Source organism: Heterodontus francisci, chromosome 6, assembly GCF_036365525.1.
Source record: "Heterodontus francisci isolate sHetFra1 chromosome 6, sHetFra1.hap1, whole genome shotgun sequence".
NCBI lineage: Eukaryota > Metazoa > Chordata > Chondrichthyes > Heterodontiformes > Heterodontidae > Heterodontus > Heterodontus francisci.
The window spans coordinates 68,763,286-68,785,006 of NC_090376.1; the positions used below are offsets into that span (position 1 = coordinate 68,763,286).

General features: G+C 42.2%; 1 protein-coding gene across 5 annotated transcripts in view; it reads right to left on the reverse strand.

Annotated features, from left to right (window-relative positions):
• The window catches only part of LOC137371369 (mitogen-activated protein kinase kinase kinase kinase 4), a 386,728-nt gene that overhangs the window by 234,732 nt on the left and 130,275 nt on the right, over positions 1-21,721 (reverse strand). For all 5 annotated transcript variants that reach the window (XM_068033852.1, XM_068033851.1, XM_068033850.1 and 2 more), the window contains exon 3: positions 9,240-9,296. In XM_068033852.1, coding sequence (XP_067889953.1) covers positions 9,240-9,296 — 57 coding nt within the window. The remainder of the gene's footprint in view (positions 1-9,239; positions 9,297-21,721) is intronic.

Here is a 21,721-nt window from a genome sequence, read left to right on the forward strand (position 1 = left end):
AAGTGCATCACCTCACACTTTTCAGCGTTAAATTCCATCTGCCACTTTTCTGCCCATTTGACCATCCCGTCTATATCTTCCTGTAACCTAAGACACTCCACCTCACTATTAACCACTCGGCCAATCTTTGTGTCATTCGTGAACTTACTGATCCTACCCCCCACATAGTAGAGCAGATAAGGAAAAACCAGTAAATATAGTATATTTGGATTTTCGTTGGCATTCAATTTGGTGTCACATAAGAGGCTGCTACACATAATTAGGGCTCATGGGATTGAGAATATGTAATGGAAAGAGGATTGGTACATGGACAGGAAAAAAATAAGGAATAAATGGGTCATTTTCAGCATGGCAGGGTGTAACTAGAGACTGCAAGGACCAGTGCTAGGGCCTCAGCTATTTACAATTTATATCAATAACTAATATGAGACACCCAAGTGTAATGTATCCAAATTCTGCTAACAATACAAAGCTAGGTGAGAAAGTAAGCTGTGAGCAGGATGCAAAGACGCTGCAAAGGGATACAGCCCAGTTAAGTAATTGGGCAAGAAGATGACAGATGGAGTATAATGTGGAGTGTGAGAAATTATCCACTTTGGTAGGAAGAATTGAAAAGCAAAACATTCTTTAAAAAGGTGAGAGACTGGTAAATGTTGGTATGCAGAGGTATTTGGGGGTCTACACATTACTAAGTACAACAAGCAATTCGGAAAGCAAATGGTATGTTAAACTCCAAACTTGCAATAAAGGCCAAGAATAATGAAGTCCTGCTGCAATTATGTAGGCCTTTGGTGAGACTACACCTTGAGTACTATGTACAGTTTTGGTCTCCTTAGCTAAGGAACAATATACTTGCCTTGGAGGGAGTGCAACAAAGGTTCAATAGACTGATTCCTTGGATGAGAGGGTTCCCCTCATAAGGGAGATTGAGTAGAATGGGCCTCTATTCTGAAGTTTAGAAGAATGAGAGGTGATATTTTTAAGAGAACTTGACAGGATAAATGCTAAGAGCTGGTTTCCCCTGGCTGGAGAGTCTAGAACTCGGGGTCACAGTATGAGGATAGGGGATCGGCCATTTAGGACTGAGATGAGGAGAAATTTCTTCACTCAGCGGGTTGTGAATCTTTGGAATTCTCTACTCCAGAGGGCTTTGGTTGCTCAGTCAATGAGTATATTCAAGACTGAGACATATTTTTGGGCACTAAGGGAATCAAGGAATATCAGGATAGGGCAGAAATTGACGTAGAAATTCAGCCAAGATCTTACGGAGTAGCTCAAGGGGCCATATGGTCTACACCTGCTCCTATTTCTTATGTTCTTATGGAGAAGGTTGCAAAGGTAGAGTAGGGGAAGGCTGTGAAGAAACTTGAAAACAATTACAGGATTTTAAATTTAATACGTTGAAGGATGGGAAACCAATGCAAGTCAACAAGGCTAGAGTTAATAGGTGAATAGGACTTTGTGCTGGATATTAGCAGCTGAATTTTGAACAAGTCGAAATGTATAGAGGGCTGAACATGGGAAGAGATTAAGAAAGGCACTGGTGTAAGAGTTCTTAAATGAACAAGTGTTGATGGGTAGGTATCAGTAGCTGTGGGCATGGGGTAGATGATGTTGCAAAAATGGCATTAGGTTGTCTTCTTGATGTTTCCAATATAGAGCTTGAAGCTCAGCTCTGGGTTTAAACAAGAGTATCAAAGTTTTGTGTAACTTGGTTCAAACTGAGAATGCAGCCAAAGGAAGGGGATAGAGTTGGTGGCAAGGAAACAAAGTTTATGGCAGCGCCAAAACAACAGCTTCAGTCTTCCCAATGATCAGTTGGAAGAAATTCTTACTTATTCACAACACAATGTGAAAACACACACAGAAGGTGTCATCAAATCAAGGCAACTCATGGAGAGGTAGCAGTCATCAGCATGGAACTTGACCTCATCCACAGCTGACATCATCAAAGGACAAAATGTAGGTGAGCAAGAAGGAGGCATCAAGCATAAAATCCTGAGGAATCAGAAGCGACGCTGCACAGAAACCATTGTTGAAGATGCATTGACTACATTTGGACAAGTAGGAGTGGAACCATGCAAGGACAGTCCCACACAGTGGGAGAGAAGAGAGCTGATACAGAAGAATCGCACAGTAGACTGCACCAAACACTATAGAGTGGTCAAGGAGGAACAACACTCTGCAGTCACAGATGATGTCAGACATGAAAGTAAAATACAAATTGGAAATAAAAGCAGAAACAGTATGTTGGAAATACTCAGCAGGTCAAGCAGTATTTGTGGCAAGAGATACAAAGTTAATATTTCAGGTTGATGATCTTCTGAAACATTAGGCTGAATTTTACCAGTCCTGTGCATATAGACTGGGAGGCAGGAAGGCTGGCAAAATGGAACAGGAAGGTGTTTGGGGAGGGGGGAAATGCTTGACATCTTCCCACTGCCATACCATTTTGCCAGCAGTGGGAAAGCTGGCAGAGCAGCAACCCGCTAGTAGGCCAATTGAGCCACTTAAGTGTCCAATTAAGGGCCACTTCCTGCCTCCATGGGCATTTTCCATGCACTGGGAGGACCTGCTGCTGTGCAAGGAGACTACGCAGTTCCACCGGGCGGCCTCCAGTCCCACGGAGGGCCCCCTCCCCCCAATGGTAACAGCACCATCTGCCCCAGCAACACCCACCCATTCCTTCATACAGCCCGCCTGCCAGGCCCTGGCTACCCCCAACCTCACTAAACACTCTTCGAATGCCCGTAACCATTGAGGCGCCCTCATCCAGCAGCTGCAACCTCAGCAATGGCAACTGCTCCCAGCAGTGCTGCTGAGGCTACCAGGCCACTGCCCTTAATAGGACAGCAGCCCTGGCAGCAGCCACTTAATTGGCTGCCACCAGCAAAATGTGGCCCCAGGTCCCACCGCCAACCGAAGTAGGGTTGCCTTCCACTTTCGCCCTAACAGCAGGACTTCTGCCGCCTCAGAAAAATTCAGTCCATTAACTCTTTCTCTCTGCACAGATTCTGCACAACCTGAGTACTTCTAGCACTTTGTTTTGATGTCATATGACTTTTGGTCTTGGTTGCCTTGGTGGTACAAGTTGTGTGGAAGTTAGACTGAAAGATAATGACTGCTTTCTTTGAAGGTACAGATGCAGCTGGCCAGCAACCAGCCATTCGAGAGGCCTGTAGAGGAAAGGGAGGATGGAGATGGGGTAAGTAGTTGGAAAGGACAGATGGGTCGGGGTGACCTTTAGAGAACAGTGGCGCAGTGGGGGCGGCACAGTGGTTAGCACCGCAGCCTCACAGCTCCAGCGACCCGGGTTCAGTTCTGGGTACTGCCTGTGTGGAGTTTGCAAGTTCTCCCTATGACTGCGTGGGTTTCCTCCCACAGCCAAAGACTTACAGGTTGATAGGTAAATTGCCCATTGTTAATTGCCCCTAGTGTAGGTAGGTGGTAGGAGAATAGTGGGGATGTGATAGGGAATATTGGATTAATGCAGGATTAGTATAAATGGATGTTTGTTGGTCGGCACAGACTCAGTGGGCCGAAGGGCCTGTTTCAGTGCTGTATCTCTAAATAAAATAAAATAAAACAAACAGAGGTGATGGTGTTCTACCTAAACAAATGGGCCCATGAATAAGTGTGCTCTTGTTACAAGGGTTTCCATTTTTTGTTAAAACTTGAGAATCTATATTTTAAAAACTGAAAAGGGTTCCATGGATGCTGGAATATTGAAGATGCTGAACTTTGGGTGTTTTTCTTGAAAGAAGTTACCAGAAGGTTTGGACTGAATGTAAACAAGTTTTATTGGAATGCATCTGCTGGCAAAGAACGCAGCAGGGGGTTTGACCTGAAGAGCTATTTATGGGGAAATGACGAGGCAAGATTTATGGTCATCACAAAGCTTGGGAAAAGTTGGTTTCATTTTGAACTGTTAAAAAGCCAGTTGGTGTTTAGCCTGAAAAAGAAACAGAAGGGAGGAGTTGCTGTGTGTTTGCCAGAGGACAGTTGATATCTCTCTCTTTAAGAACATAAGAACTAGAAGCAGGAGTAGTCAATTCAGCCCCTCGAGCCTGCCCCACCATTCAATATGATCATGGCTGATCTCATCTCGGCCTCAACTCCACTTTCCTACCCGTTCTCCATAACCCTTCAACCCATTACTAATTAAAAATCTGTCTACCTCCTCAAATTTACTCAATGTCCTGACATCCACGGCACTCTGGGGTAGTGAATTCCACAGACTCAAGACCCTTTGAGAGAAGTAATTTCTCCTCACCTTGGTTTTAAATCTGCTACCCCTTATCCTAAAACTATGACCTCTCGTTCTAGATTGCCCCACCAGAGGAAACATCCTCTCTACGTCTACTTTGTCAATCCCCTTAATCATCATATATACCTCAATTAGATCCTCTCATTCTTCTAAACTCCAGAGAGTAAAGGCCTAAACTGCTCAATCTCTCTTCATAAGACAAACCCCCCATCTCTGGAATCAATCTGGTGAACCTCCTCTGAACTGCCTCCAATGCAACTATATCCCTCCTGAAGTAAGGGGACCAAAACTGTACATAATACTCCAGGTGCGGTCTCACTAATGCCTTGTACAGTTGTAGCAACACTTCCCTTTTATATTCTATTCTTTTAGCAATAAATGCCAAAATTCCATTTGCCTTCCTCATTACCTGCTATACCTGCATACTAGCTTTCTGCGATTCATGCACAAGGACCCCTGATCCCTCTGCACTGAAGCAGTCAGAAGTTTCTCTACATTTAGGTAATAATTTGCCTTTCTATTCTTCCGACCAAAATGGATAACCTCACACTTATCCACGTGAAACTCCATTTGCCAAATTTTGGCCCATTCGCCTAACCTATCCATATGCATTTGTAAATTTCTTATTTCTTTATTGCAACTTACTATCCCACCTATTTTAATGTCATCTCCAAATCTGGATATACCTTCTATCCCCGCATCCAAGTCATTAATACAGATTGTGAATAGTTGGGGCCCGAGAACCGAACCTTGTGGCACCCCACTAGTTACATCTTGCCAACCAGAAAAAAAGACCCATTTATCCCTACTCTCTGTTTTCTGTTGGTTAGCCAACCCTCTATCAAAGCTAATAAGTTGCCTCTAACCCCATGTGATCTTACCTTGTGTATTAACCTTTTGTGCGGCACCTTATCAAATGCCTTCTGGAAGTCCAAATATACTACATCTACAGGATCCCATTATCCACTTTGCTTGTCACAGCTTCGAAGAACTCTAGCAAATTAGTCAAACACAATTTACCCTTCATAAAGCCATGCTGACTTTGAGGGCTAGGATAAAAATAAGGGACTTTAATCTTTCAATTCACGTGTATGTTTATATCCTTATCGGTTAAGACTTTGTTTATAATAAATGAATAATTTTGTTTATTAAAGAAACCTGGTTGGTGTGCTTTATTCTGAGATAAAGAGTAGAGTATCTGATTGATTGTTACAGTAAGTGGGAAAATTTAATATATGTTGCAACCTGTGGAGAAGTGAGACTAAATTAACACACCTCCCACCTCAGCCATAACACTTTATAAAGCAAAACTGTTGACACTTCAAATAAATGCACCGCTACCTACAGACTCACTAGCATCTTCCATCCATTGGTGTGACTGAAATTTTCTGTAATTTATTAGATATTTTTGTGCACAGGTTAGAATAATTTCATCATCAACATTACATTCAAGCAAAAAGACTCTGAAGCATGTTTTCACTGTCCACCTGGTCTTATCCATTATGGCACAAAACAATCATAAAAAAGATTAAATGCAAATAAAAAAGGCTGAAGGAATATAAATGATACTGTACCTTGGATCAATAGAAGAGAATGTTTAAGATTCCAGTAAGTTTGTGAATCTCCATACAGTGGCACAGTATGATGGAGTATCAACGCAATACTGCTGAATGAAGGAAGCAAGATCAAGTTCCTTCACCAAATTCCCAATGTAGGGTGTTGTACTGAGAAGATACCAAGCAGAGGTCAGATACCCTCATATGGTACTGTGGTAAAGTGGTACTGCATGCCTCCTAGTTTTTCCAAGTGGCTAGCTGCACAGTAGCACAGCACAGTGAGAAAGGTATGGCATGGGGCGGGGGCAGGGCTGCACAGAAGAGGATGGAGAAAATGTTAATTTCTCTCACATCAGCAATACCAAAACTTGCTTTGAAATAAAAAGACAATGCAGCTTTTCCATCTCAATAAATGAATGCTCAAGAACAAAAGTTGAACTCATATAGCACACTTAACTTCTCTGAATTGCATCAAAGTAAATCTTTATTTAGAGTACACCCACAATACAACAGGAAAAAATTAGATGCCTATAAAAACTATCCCTCAGCTCTCTAACATGCAACTTCCTTCCTGCTCAACAGCAACCTTCCTTCTGCCGTTGATGCTCTTGTGCACTCTAAGGGCTGAACTTAACGAGCCCACCGCCACTCCTGAAATGGGCGCCATTCCCTATCATCACGCATAGTGGAAGCGCAGGAACCACAGCCCCCCGGCCATCAAATCATGTGGCAGAGGCGGGAGGAGAGTTGCCGATTATAGCATCAGATGACTCCTGAGCAGGTGCTGGCACCATATTTAAAGGTCTGCTGGCCCTGCATTCACTCCTGCCTTACCGTCACTGGCTGCTTTCATTTGACTGGTGAAAATGTTGCTGAGCTGATTCATGGAATCCCCAACTAGCAACCCCCCCCCCACCACCCCCAGGAGGGCATCAAAGGATGCCCGAGGCAACACACAAGGTGGCCCCACAGTTCAGTGACGCCTCCCTGCAGTTTCTCCTCCAGACTGCAAAGGAAATAAATGCTGCAGGTTCTCCTCCCCCGTAATGGCAAGAGATCCTCCAGCCTGACCAAGCAAGCCTGGGTGGAGATCACAGAGGGGGTCAGCAGCTGTGGGGTCACCCAACGTTCTGGGTCCAGTGTAGGACCGGGGGCAATGACCACATGTGTTCGGCCAAGGTGAGCGCTCCATAACTCTCATTTTTGGGGAGTGCATGCACCCTACGCAGCAGGGTGCATGCCATGGGGAGGGGTGCACTACAATGGCAATGGCAGAGGAGCTAGGGTATTACCTCATCCTGACAGATGCATGGCTGCATCTCGGCCACAGGCCACCTTCTTTTATAGCTCACTCCTCAACTCTTCTGACAGCGTGTGGCAGCATCAGAGATATCAGATCCCCCAGTAGGGAACGAGGAGCTGACATGAGCAGGACTGTCATATTGATCTCTTTACCAATCTCCAATATCTCCATCCTTCCTCTTGCAGGACAAGAGGGCCCATAACAGGAAGGAGACGGCCCAGACTGGCGGACGAGTCCCTGATCTACATCCTCCCACCACCGACAAGGAAGAGGCCTTGGAGCTGGTGGGCATCCAGGGCGGCTGTGCAATTTCGGATGGGGAGAAGGGAGTCCCTCCGCAAGAGAGTGAGGATTGGCTTCATTGCCATACTCAATAATGTCCACATCATGCATTCAAAGTACATTGTTCAGAAGTGTATTTTTTCAAAGACTGGAATAAGTACACGAGATTAGTAAATTAGCTGACAAAAATGAAATTAGTTTATAAAAAACACAATGAAACAAGTAGCATCAACAGTCAACTATATCTACTATATTCCATGTGATATATATGCCTATTCCCCCGTCCCCATATACATACCTACACACACATCACACTATATATCTCAGATTTATGAGAATAGTTCCAATGATGAGCTACTTCAGTTACATGGATAGACTAGAGAAGTTAGGGCGGTTCTCCTCAGAGAAAGTTGAGAGGAGTTTTGATAGGTGTTCAAAATCATGAGGGGTCTAGACAGAGTAGATAGAGAGAGAAGCTGCTCCCATTGGCAAAAGGGTCGAGAACCAGAGGACATCGATTAAAGCTCAAAAGCAAAGAACTGTGAACATTGGAAATCTAAAATAAAAACAGAAAAATGCTAGAAATACTCAGGAGGTATGGAAGCACCTGTGGAAAGAGAAACAGAGTTAATGTTTCAGGTCTGTGACATTTCACAGATGCTGCCAGACCCTCTGAGTATTTTCAGCATTTTGTGTTTTTATTACCGATTTAAGGTGATTGGCAAAAGAATCAACGACAACATGAGGAAAAACTTTTTTTTTTTAAATGAACCAAGTGGTAAGGATCTGGAATGCACTGCTTGAGACGGTGGGAGAGGCAGATACAATGGTGGCTTTCAAAAGAACCAGAAGAGAAAAAAATTGCAGGGCAACAAAGAAAGAGTGGGGGAGTCGGACTAGCTAAATTGCTCTTGCGGAGAGCGGCATGGACACAATGGGCTAAATGGCCTCCTTCTGCGCTGTAACCATTCTATGAGTCTATACAATTTGCTATACAAATATGAAGAGGCAAAAAGCAATAGACTTAACCCAATTGCTATTTTACTAAATAAGGTACAATTCAGCAATTCCTGCCATGTCTGCAGTCTAAGATTATCTGGGAGCCAAATCAGTCTCAAATCTTTTTGTTTGTCCCCTTGCTATGCACAAACTGGCTGCTGCGTTTCCTAAATTACAACAGTGACTGTAAAGCACTTTGGTGCATCCTGAGGTTGTGAAAGACCCTATATACATGCAAATCTTTCTTTCAAATTTAATATGTAAGGAGCCTATTACATTTAATATTGGCTACAACATTGGGAAGACAAACCTAGGTGCAAAAATAGAGTAGAAACTGCAGCAGAAGCTTTACATAGATCCAAAATAGTACAGGTGACATAGATGTTTCCTTCTTCATTTCTTATTGCAGGAACAAGAGAAAACTTTTTCTTCAACAATGAAGGCTTATTCTGGAGCCTTTCCAAACCACTACCTGATGAAATTCAGAAGCTGATTTTGTTCAGTCACCTAGAAAGAATTTTTTTTTAATACACTAAATGTCTTCATACTTGTGTTGGAATATAGTACAAACCAAACTAGGGGAAATATTAATATTGTACCAACTTTTATTTTTATTGTATTTGCTGGCTATCTATTAAACTTTTTCTATCGTACTCGACGGAATGTAAATCCTCCGGCAGACACAACTAGGTTAAAGAGCGATAGAGGATATAGTCACAACGTTTTTGATTATGTAGTTCTCTTTGGTATGTTATTAAAACAATGAGGCAAGCTAACTAACTCAAATGTAATACAGTATTGTAACTATAACGTAGAAATGACATTGGCTCACCTCCGTAACATCCATAACTTTAATAGCTGCCAGTTGACCTGTTTTGACATGACGACCCTACAAAAGAAATGTAAAGTTATTAGAATACACAAAAATTGTCAAAGTTATGCTGTTAGATTGCTTAGTAAACTTGAACCAAATTATATTTACGCTAAGTGAAAAGTGAAATCTAAACAGAGTACAATTCTTCAGCCTGACTCAAATTCCAGTACAATTTATTTTTTTAAAACTACCTTATTGCATATATAAGACAGACATCTTTATTATAAAGTCCAAATTAAAAATTGAAACAGCCAAGATAAACTGTAGATTTGTTGAGTGCCGACACTGGGCAGCTAGTTTGAGATCTGTTGTGTTGCATATAAATTTTTTTGCCCTCAAATAGGGTATCAAGTTCATCACAGCACTTTAGAATTTCAATTCTTTTTAATGAAGTTTGTCCCAATGTGCAAATCTTGTGCCTTCCTTGCCCCAAGCTAAAATTTATCTATTTCTATAAGTAAAAGGTAGCAAGTTATTCTAACATCCTTGCACTAGTAACTGTCAAACAATAATCCAAATATATATGGCTGCAGATATTCAAATTCCTTTTGTGCAAATAGCATATGCATTTTGTTAGCAACTGTAAATGAATAATTTAGGTTATTATGCCACAACACAGATTTCTCCATAACATATCGCCCTTTTCTTCCTTGGCCTGTCCACTAAGTAATTCCTCATCCTTGGTGCTTGCAATCTTCTCAGCTACTCTTGACCCAATTCCTCTGAATTTCCCAGTTTCTCATCCTCGCTCACCCTCCCCTTGAATATATTTCCAGCCACCTCCTGAACCACACTATCTCCCGGTTACAAACAAGGGAAACACCAACCATTTCTTTGTAGCCCTCACACTTACAACCCCACCCTTTCTTACCCCCACTTCCTACTGCACCTACGCTAGGAGTTAAAAAAGGAGCGTCTCCTGACAACACAGAACATGCGCAGAGCAATCACCGACATCATCAGTGCGTCTGAACATTTGCCAGCTTGCCAGTACGGGTCGGTGCACAAGCGAAAACGTCACCACGTAATGACGTCCGAGTGTTGCCTCACCCCTCAATGGCCACAATTGCCGACTACACACCCTCCCCCCACGCCCAACAGTACCCCACTTCCCCCACGACTGCCACTTCTCTCCCACACTCCCTCCTGCCTTTCTCTCCCACACCTGCCTGCTCGTCGCTTCATTTCACCTCTCGTGACTGTTCGCTGCTTGCGCCCCGCTTGCTCTCCCGCCATCGCTACTCCGGGTGGCGAGGCAGGGAGCGAGTAGCGGTAGGGAAAGGCAAGCAGGTGGGAGCGGTGGGATGCAACGGCGAGCAGGCGGAAACAGCGGGAATGAACAGCGAGCAGGCAGAAACTGCGGGATCGAGTGGCAAGGCAGGCAGGCATGGGATGGAGCAGGAAAGAGAAGCAGTGATTGCGGGAGGGAGCAGGGTACTGTTGGGATGTGGGCGGTGTGGAGGCAGCACCCACTGACATTGAGAGGTGAGGGGGTTTGGATTCAATTCGCATTTTTGTGTCACATTAAGCAGCTGCCTGAGATGTCACAGACAATGATGTTTCAGTCGATGAGGCTGCATTTACGCATGTGCCAGTATTGCGCCACGTAGTGGTTGCATCGTCAGCAAGCGCAGCCAAAAAAAATTCTCCCAAATCACTTACTACTGCATTCCCTAACTCTCAACTTGTATCGAGCCTTTGGCCCATTCTATGTCATCATAGCTCTGCAGCTGCTAAGGTGTTTAACCACTGCCTTACTTGCATCTTTGATGCCCTCATCACCAATAAAACCTTCGCCATATCCCATCCCCAGTCCCACAAATCCACGTGATAATCTTGAGCACCTGATGCATGCAACAGATTTAGCCATCCATCACCAGTTCTGGCTGGTCCACAGCAAACTCTACTAAGTGTCACTCTCCTCTACACTGGGATGATTCTAGATGGCATTATATAGTAATTAGTAGGAGGCAGCTTTTGCAGGGATTTATCGATGCAGTATTACTGCTATTTTAGCCTCCTCACCCTCCATGTGCTGGTACTCTTTGGCAGCACAATGCAGATTTATCCTGCTTGACCCATTCTTATATCATAATCAGGACTAAAACCAGTTCAATTTATGATGGTAAATTATAAAACCAAAAGCTTGACTAGCACAGATTATTTATCTTATTTATCCTAAACAAAACTGTTCAATTTACCAGTAGACACTTAGTCCAACCCAATTAGTCCAATCCAATACCATGGATGACAGATTTGCAGGTTCTACACTCTGTTGGATAATAATTTTCTTCAAAAAGCTCCTAAGCAAATTAGAGCAGGATTTTCATATTCAAAAAAAAGTTCTCTGTTCACAATCAAAATGCAACTATTTTTAAAACTGCGCTGATGCAGTGTGAAACATTATTCCATTCAGCAAAGCAAAATGAGATTTTTTCATTTAAAGAGGGAAATTATAGCAATTATAAATTCAATGACAATATTGTGACTAAGTGTGTGCATACACATTAATTTCAAATTTGCTCCACATCCTTTTTTCAATATTAAGCATTAAAAATCTCTATATTAAGTGCTCATACTTCTAAAGTTAAAAATGAGAAAGACACACCATGTCTTCAACAATTATCATACAAAGTGGAAGTATTTCCAGACCCCTCCAATGGTCAAGTTGGTAGAGGAACTACACAGTATGGAGCAGAGTCATATGGCATTTTTCCATCTTTAATATCTGCAAACAGCAGGTGTGCAGTATCCCTGCTGTCAGTACGACAAAATGAAGATGAACTCCACACCTCTATGAAAATACAGATCTTTTGTTTTGTCCCTCTAGAGAAGGCAGCACACATGTACAATAAAAAGAATGTACTGTTCTATGTTCTATTAGAATGAAGGGTAGGTAGGTAGTTTGATCATAGAGTAGGTTAAAGGTTCGGCACAACATTGTGGGCCGAAGAACCTGTACTGTTCTATGTTCTAATGTAGGACTCAGAAGTGTCATGTCTATGCTTAAAGGACAGAGGAACAACAAAAAGATTTAAGCACCCATACAGACCAGGAGTACCCCAAATCAATCCACAGTCTCTGCTGACTAAGCTAATCTTATCTAGGGTAATGAAACTGGCTTCTATATCTAACTTAGGAATAGGGCACAAACTGTCATTCCTGACCAATATCTGATGATTCGTCATTAGAGCACATCTTGTAGATGTTACTGGATATAACTGGGTCTCAGCTGCAATGACCCACCAAATAGATTTTTCCAAGATTTACTTTCTGGATTCACAAATGATACATTACCAAATGACAACATGTGCAAGGTGTAATTGCAATCCAAATGCAGTTCACCATCATCAAAAGAGGACTTGTTTTGGGGGGGTGGAGGGGGAGGAGAATGCAAGAATAATATTGTTTGTTTAAAAAAAATGCTATACATAATAAAATACTGTTTACCTAATCTGTTTCTCCTACTCTTCATTAGGTTATCCAAATTCCACAATGATCAGAAGTTCACAAAAAACTGCTCATAAAACTATCTGCAAGTTCCAGATAATGTTCTTTCTTTTAAACTGACTACAACAGCATTAGCCAGGAATCAAAAGCAAAAGGTAGATAACAGTCTTCACAGTATGAAGACACAAATGTGACTAACACTGCACATGCTTCAAAATACCTAATGTTTAACTAGGTCCTGCTGTACTGTTCTAAAACGTAGGCAAATAAATTACAATTTAAAAATGGCATTACTTCTTTCGAATGGTTCTTACAAAACTCTTATTTGTTGAATTGATTTCTTGAATTGGTGATGGAGCAGCACTGATCACATTAGTACTGTCTGCAGAGTGACCAACCAAAAATATACACCTGGGGAATGGTATCGAAAGCAAGGAATTTCTGCTCAAGGGATGCAAGGTTAAAATTATATGGGTTTGAGGAAGCTTTTAAAGGCAATAGTGGGTGAAGAGGAAAGGGAGGGGGCAAGAGAAGTCGGAAGGCAAAGGGGTTTAGAAAGAGAGTTCCAGAAAGTAGGCTGAAATAGCTGAAGGTCCTACCACTAATGGTGGAGCTGAATGAAGTCCAAATCTGAAAAGCAAGTCTGAGAGAGGTTGCAAAAATAGAGTGGGGTGAAGTAACAGAAGGATTTGGGAGGACAATAATTTTAAATTTAATGCATTGAGACTGCAAGATTAAGGAGGACAAGGTGTAGATGAATGGGGCTGAAGTGTGGGACAGGATGAGGGCAACCAAAATTTGCACGAGTTAGAGTTCGTGTACAGTGGAATACAGGAGGTGGGTGAGAGCAACTTTGGTGAAGTTGAATCTGGAGGCAAGGAAAGTATTGATTCCAATGGTGGAGAGATAGGAGTAAGCACTCTTGGAAATAAACAGGACATGAAAACAGAGTCAAATACAACACCAAGATTACATACTGTCTGGTTCACCAAGCTACTAGCTGTAGAAGTAGACTGGGGTTGGAGGCAAAGGTATGACATTCTTAGGAGCCATAGATGACTTGGGTTTTCCCAAAGTTGAACAGCATAAAGGTCTGGCCAATTCACAATTTGTTGGACAAGCAGTTTGGCACTGCCAAGGTGGTACAAGTCAACGGTGTTGCTAGAGAGATAGTCTCACACATACCAAACTGGCCCCATGCCTAAGGATATCAATAGAGGCAATTATGTAAAGGAAATTCAAAGAGCACGAACAAAGCATATGTTGCACTTTGTGGCAATCCACATGCTCCTCTTAAGCATAGTCGCTAGAGTCCTTGTAACAGATGATTTTACCTTCTTTGAGTCACCATGAGATAAAAGAATTATAAACAGAGAAATTGGTTATTCTTCAGCAAGTGAGAAAATGATTAAACTCCCAAACTGCTAAACAATTGAAAAATCGTGAGCTTGCTATCCGAGATGAGATCATAATGATTCTGAAAGAGGAAAGATCTCTTAGATTGTGAAGGATATAGTTCTCATCTTTCTCATAAATTTACTCATTGCAATTCTTGGAAAGGTTCTAGTAAAACTTCATCTTACCTTAATATCAAAATAATTATATGGTCGCAAAGGCAGGCCTTTCTAGATAGAGGGATGGTGTTTCGTTGTATTTTGGAACTTAGAAAAATTTCCACAGTCCTGTGGTTCAAATAAACCCCATCAATATTATTTCCCCAAGCATCACCCATGTCCATAACTGAATTCAGTTATGCAGAAATTAGAAGACAGGGAAGGTAAATTCTGAAATAAATTACAAAGATTGGAGGGCACGACCTTGGCAGAGTATAGTTACAGCCCTTTGGCCTGTGCCATTAAAGACACCCAATATGGATTTCAGATTGAATGGGAGATAGCCGGACCCTTCTAGCTAAACTCACCTCTCAAGATTTTTCTTCTACCACTCCTCCCATCCCAATGTAACAAGATTAATTTAAATTAAATAAATAGATTGCAACAGGCTACTTAACATAAAACATTCTAAGCTTGAAAGGCCCAGTTTTAAATAAAAGGGGTGGGATCCAGGAGGAAAAGCAAATAGTCAATAACAGGTTTAAAAATGTAATTTTCCACCCAATCACTGCCCCAACTAAGACTGGCTAAGTCAGCACAGGCCAGCAACCGTATGTCTTTCTGCCTCATCATCACTGCATGTGTCACATTTATCCACTGGGCCACTAAAAAGAGAGTCAGTTTTTTTCTTCAAATAAAAATTCACATAAAAAAGCAGCGCATGCTCTGCAGAATAATCTCAACTTGCAACAATATGCCACACCTAGTGACAAATATTCTCATTTCCTGTTCACCAAAGAGCAACTGACAATGGATATAATTTCCATGAACAAACTGAACATCCCTCCATTTCCGCTTAAGTATTATTTTCCCCAGATAGCCCAGTATTCCAGCTTATCAACAACGTGTTTATGTTGGGATTAGCAATCACTCTTCAAACAATCATCCTGTTTGGACAAAGCACCATTTCACCAACAAATACTTGCATGACAGTGGTTCCAGATACAACTGCCTCCTTTTCCTCTCTATGTGTATCTATATACAGACATGAAATTACACATACACACAAACCAGCACAAGAAGATATTGTACAGAAAACTGTGTAATTTAAAATATTAGACCAATCAGTTGCATTCCTAGTTGACACTGAAAAGGAGGCAGTTGTATCTGGAACTTCAGTTGTGCAAGTATTTGTTGGTGAAATGGTGCTTTGTCCAAACAGGATGATTGTTTGAAGAGTGATAATTATTTTTTTTACGTATTATTATTTAGCATGTTTTATGTTAAGTAGCTTGTTGCAATCTATTTAGTTAACTTAATTTAATCTGGTTACATTGGGATGGGAGGAGTGGTGGAAGAAAAATCTTTAGAGAGGCGAGTTTAGCTCAAAGGGTCCAGCTATCTCCCATTCAATCCGTTTGTGTATTTGGTCATCGCAGCAATCAACCTGGAAGGCTAGCTCCTCCACCTTCGACGTCTGGTAATCAAAAGTCCTTGGGAATTGAATGACTCAGGGAATGGTCTTTTGTCCCTTTTAAGTACTGTCTGTAAATATGCAAATATATTTCCAGTCAAGGGTCCGGTGGGGTTATTTTTAAAGCAAGTTCTTTCTTTACTCCACTAACAGTTTAAAATCAATGTTCATGTGGCAAAATTAATATGCCTCATTCTTGGCAGGTGGGGGCCTGCATGACACATGGGCCTGCATGACACATGTCACTGCGTATTTATTTTACTTTTAATTATATTCAATTATAATTGCAGCTCAAAGCAGAAAGCATTAGAAGAAGCTTAACAATAACCTGCTCAGTAATGCTCAGTTTGGGTTCCGCCAGGGCCACTCAGCTCCTGACCTCATTACAGCCTTGGTTCAAACATAGACAAAAGAACTGAACTCCAGAGGTGAGGTGAGAGTGACTGCCCTTGACATCAAGGCAGCATTTGACTGAGTACGGCATCAAGGAGCCCTAGCAAAACTGAGGTCAATGGGAATCGGGGGAAAACCCTCCATGGGTGGAGTCATACCTCGCGCAAAGGAAGATAGTTGTGGTTGTTGGACGTCAATCATCTGAGCACCAGGACATCACTGTAGGAGTTCCTCAGGGTAGTGTCCTAGGCCCAACCACCTACAGCTGCTTCATCAATGACCTTCCTTCAATCATAATCCTGTGCGGATTTTGCAAGCTCTCCCTGTGACCGCGTGGGTTTTCGCCATGTGCTCCGGTTTCCTCCCACCGCCAAAGACTTGCAGGTTGATAGGTAAATTGGCCATTGTAAATTGCCCCTAGTGTAGGTAGGTGGTAGGAGAATGGTAGGGAATATGGAATTAATGTAGGATTAGTATAAATAGGTGACTGATGGTTGGCACAGACTTGGTGGGCCAAAGGGCCTGTTTCAGTGCTATACCTCTCTATGACTCTAAGGTCAGAAGTGGGGATGTTCGCTGAAGATTGCACAATGTTCAGCACCATTCACAACTGCTCAGATACTGAAGCAGTGTAGAAATGCAGCAAGGCTTGGACAATATCCAGGCTTGGGCTGATAAGTGGCAAGTAACATTCATGCCACACAAGTGCCAGGCAATGATCATCTCCAACAAGAGAGAATCTAACCATCTCCCCTTGACATTCAATGACATTACCATCGCTGAATCCCTCACTATCAACATCCTCGGGGCTATGCTTGACTAGAAACTGAACTGGAGTAGCCATATAAATACCGTGGCTACAAGAGCAGATCAGAGGCTAGGAATCCTGCAGCGAGTAACTTACCTCCTGACTCACCAAACCTGTCCACCATCTACATGGCACAAGTCAGGAGTGTGATGGAATACTCTCCACTTGCCTGGATGGGTGCAGCTCCAACAATACTCAAGAAGCTTGATACCATCCAGGACAAAGCAGCCCTCTTGATTAGCACCCCATATACAAACAGTCACTCCCTCCACCACCGACGCACAGTGGCAGCAGTGTGTACCATCTACAAGATGCACTGCAGCAACGCACCAAGGCTCCTTGACAGCACCTTCCAAACCCGCGACCTCTACCAACTAGAAGGACAAGGGCAGCAAATGCATGGGAACACCACCACCTGCAAGTTCTCCTCCAAGCCACACACCATCCTGACTTGGAACTATATTGCCGTTCCTTCACTGTCGCTGGATCAAAATCCTGGAACCCCCTTCCTAACAGCACTGTGAATGTTACCTACCCCACATGGACTGCAGCGGTTCAAGAAGGCAGCTCACCACCACCTTCTCAAGGGCAATTAGGGATGGGCAATAAATGTTGGCCTGGCCAGCGATGCCCACATCCCATGAATGAATCTGAGGGCACTCAGCTTTTAAAATTAAATGCAATTCTTTTTAGTGCAACCAACACAGGTGATACTCCCTTTACAGCAGACAACAGGTTAGTCTTCACCCTCATATCTCTAATACATTAGAACGTTATATGCGTGCAGATTTTTTTATTTGGGTGTATTCAAAATAGATCATTTGCTACATTTAATTCTTGAAATGTTGTTCCACTTTAACCAAACCGAGTAAATTGATTTGGTCTATTAGACCAACTGCACATCACTAATGACGCTGCAGAAAAAATAGTTACATTAGTGCAATTACTCCCATATTTGCTCCTTTTATAATTTTTTTTCAATAAAGCTATGATATTGTAAACATGACTGATTTCATGCTCCTTTACATTGTACATTACACTTCTGCTCAAAATGAGTATGCAACATGGCAAGTGTGATATATGTAATGGCTGAGCTCGTGTATCGTATTGTGACAGCAAAGCATTTGCATACCGCCTCTCTGCTGGCATCTCTGTTAGGGAGGTGTAAATAAAAAGTTTCAACATGGCTTCCTACAGTAAGACTCATTTTACATTTAATGAATACATAACCGAAAGATGGTGACAAGGATGGGACTGTTATTTTTTTTTTATCATTCATTCAAGAGATTACAATCTGAAAAACATTGGCACACACTTTTTGGAACTCCAAAGTCGATTTTCAGGAAGTTTGGGTGATTTGAAGGATTGCTTCAGTTGTGTCTGCAGCATGGTGCGTAATTGAAAAATATGACACTGAAGACTTACTTTGTGACAATGGAAGAATTCAACCCTAACAAAGAGGGTTGATTTATTAGAATGGTTCCAGTGATGGGAGGATTTTACTTACACGGTTAGGTTGGTAAAGCTGGGTTTGTTCTCCTTAGAACAAAGGAGTTTGAGGGGAGATTTGATAGAAGTGTACAAGATTATGACAGGTTTAGTTAAGTTAGACAAGGAAAACTGTTCTCATTACAAATGGTACAAGGATGAGGAGACACAGATTGAAAGTTTTGGGCAAAAGATGCAGGGGGAATATGAGGAAGCACTTTTTTTTTAAAACACAGCAGCTAGTAATAACCTGCAACTCGCTACCCACAAGGGTGGTTGAAGGTGAGACAATCACTGACTTCAATCGGACGTTGGATGGCCACCTAGGAGAAATAGACTTGCAGAGATACAGAGATTGAGCCAGTGAGTGGGACTAATTGCATAGCTCTGTGGAGAGCCGGTATGCACTCAATGGGTCAATGGCCTCCTTCTGTGCCGTAAATGACTATGTTGTAATTATGAACGAAGGTTACGTATTTGGCTGCAAGCTAATAAAATAGATGATGAGGATCAAGTGAATGTTTTCCTCACCAAGATGCGGCCAGATGTTTTTGAGGTATTTTTTAACCAGTGTTGCCCACAGACCCCAGTACTTTGAACTATTCTGAAATCCTATTATGGCATGACTAACAATGAAATTGCAATCAGAGTTGCAGTCGCAAGTCTGTTGCAGATTATATTCTTGAATTCACGAAACCCTCCTGTCACTGTGGTTATGGTGCCAATCTGGAAGTCAACCTTAGAGACATGTTTGTTGGAGGTATATAGAACAGTAAAATCCAGGCCAATCTTTTGAATAAAGGCAATTACCTATGTGGAAGGAGGCCTGTGATGAGGCCACAGCCGTGCAAACAGCAGGGAGAGATAGTGGCAGATTGTAAAGAAGTTATTTTCCTAAGCCAGCGGGGGAGGTCCACCGGATTTCAGTAGGAACTAGGCCACAGCAGCCAGGCTCACAGACTCGAGTGTCAGAAATTTAGCTACCAACCATCTGAATGCTCCCATTTCCAGTCAAAATGCTATGCCTGTGGGAACGTCAGTCATATCCAGACGGCATGCAGGAGTATAGGAAACAGCAATGCTCCAGGTCACGGTAAAGCTCCAGGTCACAGCAATGCATCAGATCAAGGTTATGGTAGACCTAAAGCAAGTTCAGGAGCCTGGAAGTCCTCAAATGCGCACGATAGATATGGAAACAGAAGTTGATGTTGTTGAGCAGGAAGAGTTGTACTCAGTCAGAGAGCATGAAAAACAGCACATGGGCGATTACAGCAAAAGGGCTGAAGATATAATTCCAGCGTCCACAGGAAAAATGAAAGTTGGAGATTCACAACTTACCTTCATCGCTAATACAGCTGCAGCAGTGTCAAGCTATCTCGGAAGGAGAGTACAAGTCGTCACTAAGTCACTTCCCTTATAAAAAGCTGGTTTGAAACTGACCAGTTATTCCAATAACAGTATTCCAGTGTTAGGTGAAGCTAGTGTTAGGGTGGAATATGATGATGCATCCTATTACTTGCTATTGGTAATAGTAGGAGGGAACCAAGTCTCCCTGAAGGGAAGCAAGTGGCTTAAGAAAACAGGTTTAAACTGGGATGAGTTATTTACAGTAGGGATCAGTAAGAGTACATCTGACATTGAGGATGCGCTAAGAGAATGAGGACGACCAAATGATAAAATTAGGCATCACAAGGCAGAGGTCAAGATAAAGGACAACATATGGCCAACAATTTGCCAAGCTAGCCCAGTGCCTTATGCACAGCTAGAAACAGTAAGTAAAGAGCCAGATAGATTAGAAAGAACAGAGGCAATTAAAAAAGGTGAAGAGCAGTGAATGGGCCGTACCCATTGTGGCAGTTCAAAAAGCAGATGGGTCCATTTGGATTTGTGGAGATTATAAGCAAACAGTAAATAGTGATTGAAAATGATACTTACCCACTGCCTACTAGTGATGATTTGTTTTCTAATTTATCAAATGGGAAGGTATTCACTAAGATCTGTCAACTGCATATTTGTAATTAGAATTAATTGACAAGAGCAAGGAATTGCTTACCATTGTCATGCCCAGTAAAGACATATATTCCTAACTTTTAAGATACGAACTTTATTCAATGTTGACTCCTTGAAATTGGCTTTTCCTTTGAAAGCAAAGTGGACAACGTGTTGCAAAGATGGCCACCGAAGGTCAGATGACCTGGCCTGTGTATTCAAAAACTGCCTCACTGTTTTGAAAGGACAAAAAAAGATACATTCCAGACTAAAAGGTGTCGACTACACCCATCCTGAAACCATCAAGAAATGTGCCTGCATTGAATGTTTTTCTTTTGAGGCAAAGATGGTGTGAAGTAGCCACAGCATTTCAGAATAGTACCCATGCAGCCATCAATAGCCATAGATTCCACATCCTTGTCCATTGTGTGGATGCACCAGGGGAAATGGCCATGTGTCAAATTACAGAAATGCTATTGTGAATTTTTACCGTAAAAATTTTACCTCTGGAGAGAGGAGATGATCACAGCAACATCACAGAAAGCAATCCAGTCAGTAACTGTGGGAAGAAGTCTAGCCAGGCAAGAAAAGAGCCCTGCTGCTAATTCTACACTTCAACTTGATGCAGCAGAAAGTGACCACCACCTCTAGTCTGAAATCTCAACTGCCAGAAATCTACAACACCTTAAGTTCAAGACTGCAAACACCCAGGCCTTCACCTTTAAGAGATTATCCTCCTGAGAAGTTTCAACAGATTTACCATAAATCACAAACACCTACCTCACTTAGAATTACATCCTACCTTTCTCTATCCATCTATTTTTGTGAATGAGTGTGTGGGTGAATGTGTGCGTGAGTGGTGTTGCGAACATTTCAGGAATTGTGTAAAAATTGTTATCTTTTGTTTAACCGACAAGAAAACCGGTCATCTGTTTCTGTTTGTTTTTGGGGCCAAATATTCAGGGGCTAACTCATCATTTTAAATAAACATGATTGTGGTCAGTTGGAAGGTGAACAGTGAGAACCACCCACACCCTTTACCACCTGTCCATAACACCATTCATACACACATAGGGTTGTACCAATATGAAGGTTTACCATTTGGGGTGTCTACTGCTCCCGCAATGTTCCAGAGTATCATGGATCAGGTATTAAGTGGGATGAAAGGAGTGTGCTGCTTCTTGGGTAACATTTTAATTAGCAGGAAGACAGAGAAAGAGCACACTGTGAGGTTGAACAAATTCCTAGAGTGACTTGAAGAGTATAGCATCAAAGCTAACGAGCA